The following is a 19,429-nucleotide window of genomic DNA, read 5'->3' on the forward strand; positions in this document are numbered from 1 at the left end:
GAGATACATATAATCACACAAGGGATGTTCCGACTGGCAACTGATATTTGATATATTTAACATTTTTGTTTTATGATTCTTTCTTGAAAACTAAAGAATCATTGTAAATCAAGAATATATGATCTTACCAATAACTTACTTTTGTACAAACTTTAACATACTATATCTAGTGGTTTGTATTGAGGATCAATTTAGAATGTGATCATTGCCTATCGCTAAAACTTTTACGCTATTCATGTGTCCATATGTTTATATGTTGGCGTTTAGAACGTTCGGTTAGTATTTGAATGGATAAAAATCATGATAAATAACCACTCATTGGGTGTCCGCTAAATACATTACGAGGAAAGTTGTTTGGCGTGTATTACCGTGTTGCCGTCTCCATCAGATGCTGTGAATGCCAGCTTCACTTCTCTATTACCCTGAAAAAGTTTCAAAAAAAGAAAAACTATTAGAAATGTATGTTAGCATGATCGTGAAATTGCTTTATTGAAGAAAAGCAACAACTTAAAACCAAACTTTTCGAAAGAGATATAAAGAAATTAAGGACGGATTATATATTATGTCTTTATATTCCAAATACATTAAAGCATCAACATTATTAAAGTTTATTTAGCATGACTTTGTCACAGCATTGACTTGAATCTCTATAATCTGAGGAGTGCATAGTCATTTAGCTCACTTAAAGTGTCATAGCTTTGCCTACTTTTATCAGTGTATTTCCCGTTGCTAAGAAATTACCTCACAAACATTTTTGTTAACGGTGTTTTTTATTATCTGTTAGCAGAGGAATAAACCTAGAAATAACATCATATACTATGATGCAAAATTTCATATAGCCGCAGGAATGTATTAACTATAAAAAATCTAATATTACAACATAAAAAATAATATATACTTTTTTGATGAAGTATATAGAGCGAAAAACTTTAAGAGTACACTATATAACAACCCAGTCGTACTCAGATAGAGATACACGGCTGTACATGTATGTGCTCCTGTCCCTGACATGACTCAATACTTATTTGTTTAAGATTTGTATGATTCGTTTGACCTCAAAACAGTATAATATTTTTCTTATTGATATTAATCTAAATCTGACTGTATGCTTATTACTCTTCTAAAATCACTAGAATTGTTTATACATTCAGACAGTGTTTTTTTTTAATTTTTTATCTAAAGATACATTTAATAATGAGTGCAAATCACTACGTGTGTATTATTGAAAAAGTATTCATTGACAACATATCAGCTACTCTTGTTCAAGCAAAATGTAAATCTATAATTATTTTGATAAATATTGCGACTGAAATCGAGTTGAATTGGAATACGAGAAATGTGTGTAGATTTAGGTCAATTTAAAAAAAGAGCAACACAGATCGATATTTTGCAACTATATATGTTTCTTACACTAATACCGACCGGTTTATATATAAATGTACATTGTTGTTACTAGATACTCAATATTTTATGACACACTATTGGTTTTGTATTTGCAAAACATATGGGTGTAACATATAATGTATTCAGAGATATTATAACTTAAAGGTAAACCCATATTTAAACATCTGATTTCGCCGCCGTTTTCGTGTGAGTTTATGATGCATTTTTGTTTATTTTAGTATTTTTTGAGCTCTTGCTCTCTTTTCGTAATTCGTTGTTGTGATTTTTAATGCAATTTATATTATTGCCAAACACGATTGCGGGGTGAAAGTGAAAAACGATTAAATCTAGTACAAATTCGAAAACAGATGATACAGACATGCATACTACATGTTTAAGGAGTTCACTTCCTAACAGTGACAATAAATATACTTCGTGGAAACAGAGAAAAAACACATTGCTTTCGTTTAAAAAACGAATGCAGAAATTTCATGAATATTATATGATATTAATATTGTTGATAGTTTTGAAAATATCTTACCCTGTCGAAATCGAAACTGTCAGGATTGATGAGGTATATATGGCCTGTCACGACCCAGGAACTTCTGGACCTAACAATATTGGTCTGGTTAAGGTAAACGCTTTGTCGTGTAAAATCATCAAATATCCCCAGCGTTATGCTGGCACTATCTTGGTCGGTGACATTAAAAGATTTGATCAGGGAACCTGTAATATATATTATTAATGTATTAATTGGGACAACAACAAACGTGAGACAAAGATCGCTGTAACGTAGATGTATCCCTTGTCATGAAAATTATATATATATAGTTTTATTATCTGTTACTGCTTACTTAATTACGGATAGGTTCACAACAGAAGCATGGGGTTGTTTGTTTAAAGTTGTACATATATGATCAAACATCCCATTGTTGGAATGCTTTGCAATCAAACGCTTTTAATATTTAATGTCAGGTTAAATATTCTAACAAATACCGTTTGCGTAGTCCTCAGGCATGATTTTGAAGACATTTGGGGGAAATTTAGGAGGAAACATCTGTAAGTGGACCGAATCTGAAAATGAATGACGTGAAAAGCTACTTATTTTCATCTTTCACATCAAAACGAACTTTTAAAATATGTGCACAATGATATCAAATATTGAGAAGTTCATTTGTAGCGCATGAAACAAATACGAAAAATATACAATTATATGTTTAAAATTACAATTATATTCATGTACATATATAACTAATGCAGGTATATCTTAAATATGAATAATGATCATACCTAGGTAAATATACAAGTAAACTGAAATTAATAATACAGTCAAACTGATATTTATATACTTAAATATGCGTATTGATAAAATAAATAAAAGTAAACATTTGAGTACAATGTATACGAAACATTCCATGAAAATAGTGAACCTGATAGCTTACTGATATGGACGTATATACAATGAGACCTAGTAGGTAAAAACATTTAAATAAATAAATTGTGATAATCCTTATATCTGTTTTAAACAATGGCCGATGATAAAAATCACAATATAACTATTGTTATCGAAACGTTAAAATAGGTTAAGCCATCTTATGATGATAGTATGTCACCTTACGAACCAGGGGTTTTGAGATTGATAAATACAACCTCTACATTCTTGCAAGCATAAAAGTATAAACAAAGGGGGTGTTTTCTGAGTGCCAACATTTTATAAAATAATGGGAAGTCAATTATATACTGTTCCATAAATTCTGCATTTCACTTGTGAATACCTGTAATATACCTTTGTTTCATACAACACACCTCCTCAGACAAATTTTGCTATATTTGGTTCAGATCTTAGACACTTTTTAAGAAAAAGGACTATAATTCCCTTCAAAACAAGTTGCCTTACAGGGAAATTAACAATGTTGGCACTCAGAGATACACCCTAACGAACGATGTCAGCAGACAATTTTTCATAATACTTTGGAGCTTAGCAGTAAAAGATGATTTTTCGTTGCAGTCTGTCCAATCTCTCTCATTCAGTGCAAAGATAACACGGTGTTATAATTCAAGAATATTTTATGCATAATATATATTATTACTCACCTATAATCAATACAACAAATACGAATATAAGTCCGTGTGAAGGCATCTTCGTCTTTGTTATTCATGTACACATATGTGTATTGCAGTTTGTCCTGAAAACAATTTGATCTAAATGTCAAGTTTTTATTTTATAAAAGTTAGAACACATTTATATATATATTCTTTGTATTTAGAGTTGAACGTCTTTGTAATATAAACGGTTACATATTTCAGACGACAAGATAATCCATTGTTGATATTGCCATTTTAAAGCACCATTACTTTGATATGTCACATCGTGATCAGTGCAGTACCATTGGCCACTATATATTCTGACAGCATGTATTCATATACGTGTTTATCTCCCCTTACAAATACAAATGATAAGATTCTTTTTCGTTGCTGAGGGATACAAGCGATCAGTTTAATTTATGATATACATGAGTATGTCGCTTTTGTGTTTATGGCCAATACATGACGACTGCTGTCATTGGTAATACTTACAAAACAAACCAGTAAAGATTGTAATATATATTGTCTATATTTTCAATTGACTGATTATCAACTCGTTGACGGTGATACATGTAAATGTAATACAGGAAACGATTACTTTCTGATTTTGTCTCCGGTTTTAAAGGGATGCATTATTGTTTTCCTTATAGGCTGAAAGTAACTCAGTATCTGTTCCTGTCTTTACGTTCCGAGTCCAAATGTCATGAGTGTATATTGACGCTGTGATAAATGGTGTTGGTAATGACGGTGTGGTATATTTTGTATGTGTGTATCGACGCAGTGCTATATCTATTTATTTTTTATTGACACTGCAGTGTATTTTGTTAGTGTGTATCGACGCGGTGGTATATTTTGTGTGTAGGTATTGACGCTGTGGTATATTTCGTGTGTGTATCGACGCTGTGGTATATTTCGTGTGTGTATTGACACTGTGGTATATTTCGTGTGTGTATTGACGCTGCTGTATATTTTGTGTGTTGACATTGACGCTGCGGAATATTTTGTTTGTTTGTTTCGACGCTGTGGTATATTTGTTGTGTTGGTATTGACGCTGTGGTATATTTCGTGTGTGTATCGACGCTGTGGTATGTTTTGTATACGTGTATTAAAGTTGCTGTACATTTTGTGTGTTGGTATTGACGCTGCGAAATATTTTGTCTGTGAGAATGGAATATATTCTTAATCACCTATGTTTACAATTTAAAGGGTCTCTTTATCCTCACTATGTGAATGTCAAAACTCAGTCCTCGTTAAATGTGTTGGTGCTTAGTAAATTTGTTTATTTTTAATCGCTCTATCTTGTTTTATTAATTTTACTGATCAACGACAATGTGCTCTCTACAAAGCACAAATGTCTGTGTTGGGGGTATCTTCACAAATGATGGACTGGTTAAGTATATTTGCTTTAAATTGATGTTTAGTGAATAACTTGGAAATGACTACATTTTACAGTAATATATTGTGTGTTGCATTTCTTAAATTGAAACGTCAAAAATAATTGCACTTAGATATGACGTAAAATAAGTTATTAATATATTATTTCAATATCAAAGGAAAGGAATAATCTTCTCCAGTTGGGAGTTTCTCATTTAACGTACTCAAGACAATTTTCTACATTTCTCACAGTTCCTGCTTGTTGAACATACATTTCGGATAGGAAATATTTGCTACCTACGCCTGAAGCCCGTAATTACTAAGCAGGGGTACAACGTATTGCTTCCTGTAAGAATGTACTATTCGGAGATTTAAATTAAGTCAAAATCTCGTTTTGATACAATGTAACGGGCTTATATATCATTTAACAAGTTATAAAAGCAAACATGCATCTGACAAATTTGTAAAATCACTAGATGCCTCTTGCTGCAGACTTTTTTTTTACAAAATATCTTTAAAAATGACCGATTCGGCGGCAATTTGAAAATGTGCGCACCCCGCAATGCCAAAATTTAACTTTTGTGACACAAGATTAATCACCAAGTTTGTCTTTATACTGCCATTATTAATTGATGGAATAAACATTTTGGCTGTACAAGTTCATTTAGTTCAATATTGTTGAAATAATAAGCAACAAAGTGGAACATTATCCTTTATTGATAATGTATAACATATCTAGTGTAACTGAATCTACAAATGTAGTTTATTTTTGACCCCGCAGCAGTTGAAAATAACACTTAAGATTAAATGACTAAAAAAAGAAGCACAATGGGCCCCGATTTTTTTGGGTCTGTTTTAGAAAGAGAAACAAACTTTTCTTTGAACCATTGAAAATATAAAAAAGGAAGTTTATATCTAGCATTACATCTGCTAAAATGGGAAAAAATAGTATTTTGTCATTAAAAATAAGGTGTAGGGGAAACCTAAATCGCTCCTCTGAGATGAAAGAATAAGTTATAGAAGTTTTTCTTCCATAATCAAGAAGCATATACTATCTTTATCAAATGTACAAACATTACTACATTTCTGATGGCACACCTGAAAGGTATGGTATGAATTTGTGCTGTATACGGTCAAAACAAAAACAAAATATCACCAAAAATGTCATATTATGTTAAATTGGTATTTTTAGCCGATCATAGCACGAAAACAAACACACGGACATACATTTTTGTTTGCATATTCTTTCATGCCAGGAACTCCCTTTTCCGAAAATGCATATACCGTAAGAAAAAACGTTTAATACGGAAGTTTTAAAAACTTCTCAGGGGGTACATCTTTAGCACTTTGGAGTTGTCAGAACAGACTATCTGGAATTGAAAGGTATTTTTATGATAGCTTAGACGGTATATGATCGAAAAAGAATTATTCATTAAAAAGTTTTGTTACCAAATGTTACCGGAAGCTTTAAAAAACCGTTGCAAATGTTGCGATTAAGAATTAATACTTTTGGTTTTGGTATTGAATGTATGTCGTAAACATTTCTAGGATATTGGAACTTCACTATTTATTTTGATGCATACGTTATAAATTATAAGTTAAAATAGGGGTATCATAAAATTGCTGATGTTGCCAGATGCATATTTTGTTTTGAAGAAAATTGCTTGATTTCATTACAGATATCAATGATCATTATAGAAAATACGAATTCATGAGGGTAAGCTAATCTTAAATGACCTGATCATTCTATTTTGCAAGAATATGATCAAGATATGTTCTATAATAGTGGAAGGATATTGAACAACAGGACGAATTATATGGTTAAGAACTAGGCTATAAATAGACAATAAAACAGAAACCGTGGATTATATATTTTATATTATCATCAGCGAAAGACTTGTCTTACGCATAAAACCAAAAAAACCCGGACGTATCAAAACGTTTTGTTTACATTCCAATTGACTGAAGGATTCCAGTTTACTGCACTTGTAAAGAAATGATGAGTATGTGTACCTCCTGATAATTGAACAATTATCTACTAATAGGAAATTAGTGTTCAAGGAAATGGTCATCTTAAAGAGTGCTTACCACCTGTAAGACAAAAATTACAACTGTCTCTATCTTTCGCCGTTAATAGTAAGACTTTATTACCCAATGATTGATTTGTCTGAGTGGTTCAAGAATAAAATACGTCTCTATGTACTTTTCTCGAGAAAAGAGGTGCTGTGTGACATTCATTTCCAATTCTTCACCTTTATAATTCTACGTTACTCACTGATTCACATTATCTTATTCATAAACATTCGTCTAAAACTAGAACTTCAAACCATAGTGTATAAATCATAAATGTGACACTGTAGCTTTTATTTGCTTTCTTCTTAATACACAGATGGACATTTCCACAGTTATTTAGCTTAGAAATTATTCTTTAAAATCGAAGATGGTACGTTACAGAGTCGGTTTAATTAGAATCGAACAAACTACAAACTGCGTGTAAGTGGCATTATGTTCTGTTTGAGGATTTTTGTAAACAATTGTAATCAATCAGTTATACGGAATTATTTTACCAAGAAAACTAGTAGGAAAATAATAGTTTAAAATGGCCGTTATTACACTTATATGCATATAGGGTTAATACAATACGCCAAATATACCACTTGGTAGTATGATTCTATTAAGCAATACGGAAAATTCTTCCTTGATGTGTCAATGGAATGGTTACTGGAGCAGTGAGATATGTCTTAGTGAATGTAAATAAGAAAACACCTTCTCAGGTTATTCAATTCGTTCTCAAAGTCTTCTCGCGTGTTCTCATACTTACAACCCATGGCAATAAATTGATCATGCTACCGGTAGATTTATAAAGTATTATATAGATGATAATAGAATACCTCAAACCAGTAAAAAAAAAGTAGTTGCATCTATCAAGGGTATCATAAATGTCTGTTTCAACATAACCTTTTACTTGGCCTATGAGACATATCAACCACTGGCCATGAGTATTGGCGCATATCGGCGACGTCATATTTGTTTACGCTAATATCTTATGAGGGAGGGCATATTTAAAAGTGGAATGTCTCAATAAATAAAGAAGGTACTTACATGAAATGTTCAGTACTTTGTTATCCGTCCTCTAGCTCTAATTACACATCGTAATCTCTTTGGTAGTGAATTATAAAGGTTCCTACTATAGCACAAAGGCAAACTGGACCATATATCGTTCACAATTCTGATCAGATCTGCTTTGTTTTGAACCCCTCCCAAACGTTTCGAAAGACGGGTTTTTATTGTTTTCCAAACATTTTCAATCACATTGAGATCTGGACTTTGGGATGGCCATGGGAAAGTTCTGAAAATAATTTATAGTTTTCCACTCGTTAGCTCTCTTTGAGACATGACACGGGGCATTATCTTCTTGTAAAATCCAGGGTGTAATTGCAAAATGTCTCGCGACAACAGGCCATAAATGTTCATCAGTGTTTATATTTTCATCAACAGATGTTAGTGTTCCGACCCCAAAATAGGAAACACATCCCCAACACATAGCCGATAAACGCACATTTCGAGCACTACGATCAGACCTGTCAGACGATTTTCTGGGCCGCCCACTTCTTGGTAAATTTTCGACACTTTCCCTGTCACGGAATCCCTTCAAAACATTCTGTACGGTTCTTTATTTAAGTTCTAACAACCCTGCAATTTTTCGAGCAGAAAGACCACTGTTGGACAGATTTACAATGTTTTCTTTAACGGCTGGAGTCAATTCACGGCTTTTTGGAGCCATTGACGGGCAGACGACAATATAAACACATAGGAAGAGGAATAACTCTTTTTAAGTTTATACGCGATTTCCTACTTCCAACAAATTGTTCCGGTACGGGTTTTTTGAGGATACGTGTTATTTTGGCAAAGATACAACTGAAAACGATAGGAATACATTTTATTCACTTAATGACGTCGCCATTATGCGCCAATACTTATGGCCAGTGACTGTATATGATTTAATTACTTAGCCTATGAGACCTATCTATGGTAACTGGAGACATAATATTTGTCTGTACATACAATGTATGTTAGTTATGTATATGTTGTAATAACTTAGCCTATGATACCTATATATGTTAACTGGAGTTATAATATTTATCTGTATATATGTTAATTATAGGTTTTGTTATAACTAAGCCTATCAGACATATCTATGATAACTGGAGATATAATATTTGTCTGTATATATGTTAATTTTAGGTTTTGTTATAACCTAGCCTATCAGACCTATCTATGATAACTGGAGATATAATATTTGTCTGTACATAAGTAACTTATGTATGTGTTGTAATAACTTAGCCTACCATACCTGTCTATGATAACTGGAGATATAATATTTATCTGTATATATGTTAATTATAGGTTTTGTTATAACTAAGCCTATCAGACGTATCTATCATAACTGGAGATATATTTTTTGTCTGTATATAATAATAAATAAATAATAGACTTTATATATACTCGATAATAACATTATAAAGATATATTGTATACATATATAAAGCTATACTGCTTTTCAATTGAGTAATTAATAATGTAACTACATTTCATTACAACACATATGTCAACCATACTGTTATAGTAACACACGCTGCTGAAACATAATTACATATCGTAGTATATTGCTTATTGGGAAAGTCGTAATGTCCAGATCAGGCCAAAAGAGAGGTTGGTGTTTTTTTTTTGCTTTATACTAGTAGTTTAAAATTGTTTCTGCAGTTGGTTTTAAATACTGGAAGTGATTTGGAGGATTTGGTTTGAGTGGATAGGCTGTTCCAAAGATGTGGTCCTTGATATAAAAATGACCGCTTGAAAAGTTCTGTTTTGTGTTTTGGAATACGGTAATTTCTTGCTGTTGCGGTGCGTGTGTTTCTGTTGTAACTTTCCTGGAATAAAGTGTGTGTTTTGAGATATGCAGGGGTAAAATCATTGATAACCTTGTACATTAATATGCATTCATTATATGCCACTCTTTTGGGAAGGGGCAACCAATTTAACTTTTTAAATAAATGTTCAGACGGTGAAGAAAAATCTGCATCAAGAATGGATCTGGCAATTCTCTTTCGAATTCGTTGGAGTGTATGAATACTTTTGGTTGTACAGTGGCCCCATATATTAGAGCAGTAATCAAAGTATGCAAGCATAAAACAGTTATAGTATGTGATTCTGGACGGTATGGGTAAAAACATTTTAATTCTGTTAAGATGGTGTAGTTTAAAAACAACTTTCTTAATAAGTTCTCGAACTTGCATATCCCACGACAGATTATCATCAATGCACACTCCAAGAAGCTTTTCTGATTTAACATTTTCCAGAGTGGTATCATTAAAAATAACGTTAAATTTGATATAAGTAATTTATGTATGTGTTGTAATAACTTAGCCTATCAGACCTATCTATGATAACTGAAGATACAATATTTATCTGTATATATGTTAATTTTAGGTTTTGTTATAACTTAGCCTATCAGACCTATCTATGATAACTGGAGTTATAATATTTGTCTGTACATACAATGTATGTTATTTATGTATATGTTGTAATAACTTAGCCTATCAGACATATCTATGGTAACTGGAGATATAATATTTGTCTGTATATAAGTAAGTTATGTATGTGTTGTAATAACTTAGCCTATCAGACCTTTCTATGATAACTGGAGATATAATATTTATCTGTATATATGTTAATTTTAGGTTTTGTTATAATCTAGCCTATCAGACCTATCTATGATAACTGGAGATAAGATATTTGTCTGTACATACAATGTATGTTAGTTAAGTATATGTTGTAATAACTTAGCCTATGAGACCTATATATGTTAACTGGAGTTATAATATTTATCTGTATATATGTTAATTATAGGTATTGTTATAACTTAGCCTATCAGACCTATCTATGATAACTGAAGATACAATATTTATCTGTATATATGTTAATTATAGGTATTGTTATAACTTAGCCTATCAGACCTATCTATGACAACTGGAGATAAGATATTTGTCTGTACATACAATGTATGTTAGTTAAGTATAAGTTGTAATAACTTAGCCTATGAGACCTATATATGTTAACTGGAGTTATATTATTTATCTGTATATATGTTAATTATAGGTATTGTTATAACTTAGCCTATCAGACCTATCTATGATAACTGAAGATACAATATTTATCTGTATATATGTTAATTTTAGGTTTTGTTATAATCTAGCCTATTATATGTTAATTTTAGGTTTTGTTATAACCTAGCCTATCAGACCTATCTATGATAACTGAAGATACAATATTTATCTGTATATATGTTAATTATAGGTATTGTTATAACTTAGCCTATCAGACCTTTCTATGATAACTGGAGATATACTATTTGTCTGTACATAAGTAAGTTATGAATTTGTGGTTAAGATGTGTTGATTAACTCTATACTGAAACCATTGCAGTTTTGTGTTTTTGGTTACTTGAAATGGTATTTTGTAGATATTTCTCCATGTATTATCATTATAATCAATTGATAACTCCATTTCTTTCTACCAGTTGACAGTGTATCATTTTTACAAAGCAAACTATAAAAGTCTTTTGTACCTTTTCTATTTCTTAGAAATATTTGTATATTACTAGGTATATAAGGATAGCTTATACATTTTTTATGTTGTTGAGAGAGATGTCTTTTAATTGTAGATAGCAGACCTTGGTACTGAAGAAAATTTGTTTCAATTTTAAAAATTTGTCTAACTTCTTGTAGAGTATAAAACAATTTTGAATTATTATCCCTAAGTAGGTCATTCGCTATAACTACACCTTTACTAAACCCCTTTCTATGAAAAATACTCTCATTATTTATATTAAACAATTCATTATACCAGATAGGCATTTTGGAAAAGGAGTTATCTCCCTTGCATTGATTATCTCGTACTATTACTAACTTTTTCCATGCATTAAACACGTCTTTCCAAAAAAGATTTTTACTCGTCATTTCACATTTAACAATGTATTCAGTATATGTTGTAATAACTTAGCCTATGAGACCTATATATGTTAACTGGACTTCTAATATTTATCTGTATATATGTTAATTTTAGGTTTTGTTATAACTTAGCCTATCAGACCTATCTATGACAACTGGAGATAAGATATTTGTCTGTACATACAATGTATGTCAGTTAAGTATATGTTGTAATAACTTAGCCTATCAGACCTATCTATGACAACTGGAGATAAGATATTTGTCTGTACATACAATGTATGTTATTTATGTATATGTTGTAATAACTTAGCCTATCAGACCTATCTATGATAACTGGAGATATACTATTTGTCTGTACATAAGTAAGTTATGAATTTGTGGTTAAGATGTGTTGATTAACTCTATACTGAAACCATTGCAGTTTTGTGTTTTTGGTTACTTGAAATGGTATTTTGTAGATATTTCTCCATGTATTATCATTATAATCAATTGATAACTCCATTTCTTTCTACCAGTTGACAGTGTATCATTTTTACAAAGCAAACTATAAAAGTCTTTTGTACCTTTTCTATTTCTTAGAAATATTTGTATATTACTAGGTATATAAGGATAGCTTATACATTTTTTATGTTGTTGAGAGAGATGTCTTTTAATTGTAGATAGCAGACCTTGGTACTGAAGAAAATTTGTTTCAATTTTAAAAATTTGTCTAACTTCTTGTAGAGTATAAAACAATTTTGAATTATTATCCTTAAGTAGGTCATTCGCTATAACTACACCTTTACTAAACCACTTTCTATGAAAAATACTCTCATTATTTATTTTAAACAATTCATTATACCAGATAGGCATTTTGGAAAAGGAGTTATCTCCCTTGCATTGATTATCTCGTACTATTACTAACTTTTTCCATGCATTAAACACGTCTTTCCAAAAAAGATTTTTACTCGTCATTTCACATTTAACAATGTATTCCGTCCCACAGTTTGCTAAAATATTTAAATCAATATAAGTTTTTAAAATCTCCTGCCATTTGCTTGATGTTGTAAATAGTCTCCCATCCAAGTTAATTTTAAGGATTCTATAAAAGACATCGCATGCATCATTTTCAATCCACCATCAATATAGTCTCTTATAACAATATCTCTTTTGGTTTTGTCAACTTTGCTTTTCCATAAGAAGTTAAATAGTTCGGTGTTTAATTTTTTAATAAAACATTCATTTGGGTTTGGTAATGCAATAAATAAGTGATTGAGTTGTGAGATGAGTATTGATTTGATGATATATATTCTACCAATTGGTGTTATTATTCTCCTATTCCATGTATTTATAAGTGCCTTTATTTTTACTAACTTTTTATCATAATTCAGCCTAGTAATTTTATGCAAGTCTACATGAAATTCTATCCCCAAAAGATTAAAAGTTTTATTTCCCCACTGTAATTTCCATTCTGGATAAAGAACTTCCTCACTATGCTTTTTACTTCCTATCCATATTACCTGAGATTTTGATTTATTTATTTTCAACCCAGAAATTTTTGCAAAATTATTTAATTCACCAACTGCTTCTTTTAGGGAAATGTTTGTACCATCTAAAATCAACGAGGTATCATCAGCATACTGTGATACTAAAATAGGACAGTCATTTATATTGATACCCCTTACTTTTTTATTGTTTCTAATTCTTATCGCTAAAATCTCTGCACACATTATAAATATATATGGTGCAATAGGGTCTCCTTGACGACAGCCTTTTCTTATTTCAAAAAATTCTGATAAATTCCCCCCCTGATTTATTGAAGAAACTGCATTTTTATGTAAAACTTTTATCCATTTTCTAACCTCTTCCCCGAATTTAAAATAGTTTAGTACTTCATCAATGAATTTCCAAGATACAGAATCGAAAGCTTTCTCAAAATCGATAATCAATAGCATCCCTGGTATATCATTTCTCTCTGCGTAATCCATAATATCGTATATCAACCTTGTGTTTTCTCCCACATATCGCCCAGAAATAAAACCTGTCTGATCTGGATCAATTAATTTATCTAACACTGCTTTTATTCTACTTGCTATACAGCCTGATGCAATTTTATAAGTTACATTTAAGAGGGATATTGGTCTCCAGTTCTTTAAAAATTGTCTAGGTTTTTCTCCTTTAGGTAAACATATTATGATTCCTTGTCTTTGGGTAACAGATAATTGTCCTTTTATATAACCAAAATTGATAGACCGTACTATAAAGTTACTTAACTGTTTCCAAAAGCATTTAAAAAATTCTACTGTAAAACCGTCTGAGCCTGGACTTTTGTTATTTTTCATATTTCTCATAATTAGTGCTGCTTCCTGTACAGTAATTTTGCCCTCTAAACTTAATGCTTCTGACCTATTCAGCCTTGGAATTTCACAATCTACTAAAAATTCTTCTAAATTAGCTTCTTCTATTTCATCATCTATAGTATATAATTTTTCATAGAATAGTTGAACTTCACTTAGAATTTCTTCTTGTTTCGATATTATATCACCATTGTCTTTTTCTATCTTTGGGATTATTTTTGAGGTGTAATTTCTATTTTCTAAGTTAAAAAAATACTTAGTAGGTTTCTCCCCTTCTTCCACCCATTTTACTTTGGACCTGATAATACTACCTTTCAATCTTTTTAGTCTGATTTTTTCCAATTCTTGTTTCTTCTCATTTAATTCAATGAAATCAATATTTTCACTGTCTTCTAAATTTTTAATTGTATCTATAAGTTTTTTTTCTGTTAAATTTTGTTGCTTTTTTTTATAAGAAGAGTATGAAATGGTTTTACCTCTAATTTCCATTAGGAGAGTTTCTAAAAACAACTGGTCATTTATTTGAAACATAATTTCTGAGTCATGAATTATATTTATATTATTTAGGTTGTATATTGGAAGTGCATATTGTATTTTGACATCTATGATAGTTTTCTTGACAATTTCAAGATAATCTATTTCATGTAAAAGAGAAGAATTAAATTTCCATAGCCCTTTACCTTTTTTGAATTCATTAAAAATTAAAGAAATTATTGGCATTGAATGATCAGACCTATATCCTGGATCGATAGTAGAATTATGTACACTTGGTAATAAATTTTCTGATATGAGAAAAAGTCTAAACGTGCCTGTTTCGTAGGATTACATCTTCTCCAAGTATATCTTTTTTGCTCAGGATGTTGTTCTCTATAAATATCTACCATTCCAAAATCTGCAACTATTTCATTTAGTTTGTCTCTAGCTTTTGGGTTGTTAATATGTTTATAACTTTTATCATAGTCTTTTTCAGGATTAAGCACTAAATTGAAATCCCACATATTATAAAATATTCATTATTAAAATCACTAATAGTTTCTATTATATTGTCATAGAAAGTAGGTGTGTCAGAATTTGGTCCATAGACTGTTATCAGTGTTATACACTTACCTTCTATTTCTACTTGCAAAGCTAAAAAAAATCCCGTCGAGTCTTTCTTTTCCTTGGTTACTTTCACTTCAAAATTATTGTTAAATACTATTAAAACACCCCGTGAATTCGATCGCAATGAGTTGAAGTAGCACTCTAATCCCCATTCTGATCTTACTATATCTTCAATATCTGGAGTGAAGTGTGTGTCTTGTAGACAGTAAATGTTAAAATATTTTTCCCTCAGGTACTTAAATACATCTTTCCTTTTGTTCTTATCCCCTAAACCCTGACAATTCGCCGAGACTATCCTAATTCCTTCCATATAGCAGTAATAAACAAATGTCTTGAAACCAATCGCCCTCCGCACCCAACAACGAAGAAGGAAAGAGAAAAGGATAAAGAGTAGGAGGAAAATAGAAAAATGACATTAAAAGGAAGAAAAAGTAAAACATACCTAATCAGGTCAATACATTTAGCGAACCACCATCAACACACGCACCATGTAACAGGATGTAAACACACAAAACCGGAAGTACAGACATCTCTTATAATTAGAATAGAAAGGAAACGAAACGGTATTTTTTTTCCGGAAATTAATATAAAAACATATAAATATTGTCATAAAGTAAGGTTTGTTCACACATATTTCATTATTAGTTTTAAATGTTCATATCACTTATTGCATGGCTAGAAATTAGCATCGTTTGTCAAATAGGACTCTGTCAACTTTGTCTCTCTGAATAGCCGCCTTTTCTTACCGTTTTTCAGTTTCACGAACAGTTTGCCATCCACACTCCACGAATGCTGTACACAGTCTAGTTTGTATGCGTGCGTAAGAGTTTGTTGATTTTGTCGCGTCAGATCCTCAAACACATGTCTACCAGAATTCTTCAGTACTTTCCTAGCCTGCAGCACTTCAAACTTTTTCCTCCTGTTAGTGAATTTGCAAATAATCGCACGCGGTCTTCTACTGACGAAAGGACCAAGTCTGTGTGCGGTATCTATGTCCTCACTTAGAACTTTCACTTTCAGGTCTTCGTTCACAAACTTCACAACTTTTGTGACACACTCCTCCATATTTTCGTTTCTATCAATGTCCTCCAGTCCTAAAATTCGGATAGAGTTCTTTCTTCCTTGCTGCTCCAGGTCGTTGTGTAGATGATATAATTCATTCTGTCTCTCTTCTGTGTCGATCACTTGCTTTTCTAATTACGATATTGTCTCTTTTAAATCTTCATTTTCTGTTTCCAAGTCAAACATTCGTCCTTCTAATCTTTCTACTATTTCTTTGTTTTCGTGTCTTATTTCCTCTTTGAGTTTGTTCATCTGGAACACCATATCCTCCCTTGTCATCAAAGTGAGAAGTGTCTTGTTTATTTGGTCTTACTTGTCCTCCATCTCTGTAGTGTTACACGAAAAATCACTCAATCTATTTTTCACTTTAGCGCTGGCACTTGTACTGGTACTCCGAGATGACGGCATAGTCCACGGTGTATATTTTATAGTTCACTTGTACTATTAGCTCGTGTTCAGGTACCCACAGGTGTATAGCTAGATTACCTATACGTCTTCAAAACGGGTATGTGTACATGCGTTGACAGTGGTCACCACCTTGGTCACTCAAGCATATCGAGAACAGTCTTTGTTACGTGAAAAAAAACCTTGTCTATTTCACTGTAAAACCATTCTACTTCATACATCCAAAGCTCATTATACGTTTCCTATTGTAAGACAAATGTCATATCCAAAGTTTTTACCGGAAAATTCTGCATAATATGCACAAAACGTAAGTTTTGTGGAGACCGGTGTGAAGTCCGACTGCTCAGGTCCTCGGTAACCTTGACCCCCCGGTTTTGTTTTGTTATAACTTATCCTATCAGACATATCTATGATAACTGGAGATATAATATTTGACTGTATATAAGTAAGTTATGTATGTGTTGTAATAACTTAGCCTATCAGACCTATCTATGATAACTGGAGATATGATATTTATCTGTATATATGTTAATTATAGGTTTGTATAACTTAGCCTATCAGACCTATCTATGACAACTGAAGATATAATATTTGTCTGTATATATGTTAATTTTAGGTTTTGTTATAACTAAGCCTATCCGACCTATCTATGACAACTGAAGATATAATATTTGTCTGTATATATGTTAATTTTAGGTTTTGTTATAACTTAGTCTATCAGACATATCTATGATAACTGGAGATATACTATTTGTCTGTACATAAGTAAGTTATGAATGTATTGTAATTACTTATCCTATTAGACCTATCTATGATAACTGGAGATATAATATTTATCTGTATATATGTTAATTATAGGTATTGTTATAACTTAGCCTATCAGACTTACCTATGATAACTGGAGATATGGTTTGTATCTGTATATATGTTAATTATAGGTTTTGTTATAACATAGCCTATCAGACCTATCTAAGATAACTGAAGATATAATATTTGTCTGTATATATGTTAATTTTAGATTTTGTTATAGCTTAGCCTATCAGACCTATCTATGATAACTGGAGATATGATATTTGTCTGTACATACAACGTATGTTAGTTATGTACGTGCTGTTATAACTTAGCCTATGCTACATACTGTATCAAAGATAACAAAAGTTATGATATTTGTCTGTATATATGTAAGTTATGTATGTGTTGTAATAACTTAGCCTATGAGACATATCTATGTTAACTTGGTATATGATATTTGTTTGTATGTATGTTAGTTATATACATGTTGTAATTACTAAGGCTATATGTCTGTGTTTATTCAAATAGCAAAATCAACATTATAAGTATAGCAAAATACCATTCTTCTCTTGACATGGTAATATCAATTTAATATATACGTGTATGAAATAATGGATAGCTTTTATAATATTCAAGCAAATATGTGCCGATATAACTAACAAATAATGTTATCGGTTTGTTTTAGTTTATAGCGGTCTCTTCCTGGTAGAGATAACGGGTATACCCGACTCGACCTTGGAGATTACATGACACAAACACCATTACATTTTCTTATTTCACGTTATAACAATGTACTTGTAAAAGGTTGTGGCAATTACACTCACAAGATGTCTTACTATTAACTGAAATGTGAATAGTTAACCAAGGTAGGCATAGTAACACATTATCAGGTAATTAAGCCTTATTTAAATTGATTAAAAATCCATATTTATGTTTCTTATTCGTAAAATAAAGAAAATAACATACTGAAGATTAATTTTCCGTGATTAAATATACTTGTGTCTGTATAAAAGATATCATCACAAGTAGAAAAGTCGGTGATATACTGCAAGAACATCAAAACATAGCATATCAATGTGATTGACATTAATAACGTTAATTCAAGAATGTGATTAACATTTATTATATACATTAACCCCTCATTTTCAAGTTCATAGTAAATAAAATAAAAAAGTACACTTAAATTAAACAAATTATTGCTTCGAAAAACTGAGCTATTTTTGTAGACACTGATTTGTAAACTATTATCTTAATAATTAATTATTTCAGAAATGTGCAGCCCTGTACCAGCCATACTAGGCCAGGTATGTAAATAATAAGCTAGGAGAGACAAGCTGATAGTGGTAGTGGTATGGGACACGATATACGATATCATCTGATATGCACCACTTATATAATTCACAACAACACCTCATATGACTGTACACAAAATGACACTAGTTTGTGGTTTCCCCGACATTGGTACCAGTACCTACCTGAAGGAGACGTGGACAGCTACAGGACAGTCAGCGGGCCATCTAGGTGTCAGACTTCGTTCTCGAACAAAACTGTTTCTCAAGGTGTGTGTCCCGATGAGCTATATCAATATATCGGCCATTGTATCCGCTTATCAGTCAGGTGGTACAAGTAGTCGGACTCGGGGAGTAGTCGCGATAAAGGCCAATCGATTTCCTGTAAATACTTCACATTTATCAATCCTGCTGTTAGCTAACGATACCTAACAACTTAAAGTAACATGCCAAACACAGTTTTATGGGACTCTAAAGGACTTTTTTTTATATCTTCAAGTGCTTGAAACTAAAATTGGCACGTCATTTAGCATGTATATTGTATTACTCATTGCTCATAAATGTTAGTGTGTTTGCGATATAGCATCACTTTT

The 19,429-nt window shown here is 31.5% G+C and overlaps 1 protein-coding gene across 1 annotated transcript; it reads right to left on the reverse strand.

Annotated features, from left to right (window-relative positions):
* Window positions 1-338: 338 nt before the first annotated feature.
* On the reverse strand, window positions 339-19,252 carry LOC110448796. Its single transcript, XM_021495241.1, has 5 exons — window positions 19,023-19,252; window positions 3,478-3,569; window positions 2,380-2,457; window positions 1,925-2,109; window positions 339-422 (listed from the first exon to the last, which is right to left on the reverse strand). Exons 2-5 carry the CDS (start codon window positions 3,521-3,523, stop codon window positions 339-341), a joined length of 393 nt encoding a protein of 130 aa, XP_021350916.1. The 5' UTR covers window positions 3,524-3,569; window positions 19,023-19,252.
* Window positions 19,253-19,429: the final 177 nt, after the last annotated feature.

This window comes from Mizuhopecten yessoensis, unplaced genomic scaffold, assembly GCF_002113885.1.
Source record: "Mizuhopecten yessoensis strain PY_sf001 unplaced genomic scaffold, ASM211388v2 scaffold4303, whole genome shotgun sequence".
NCBI lineage: Eukaryota > Metazoa > Mollusca > Bivalvia > Pectinida > Pectinidae > Mizuhopecten > Mizuhopecten yessoensis.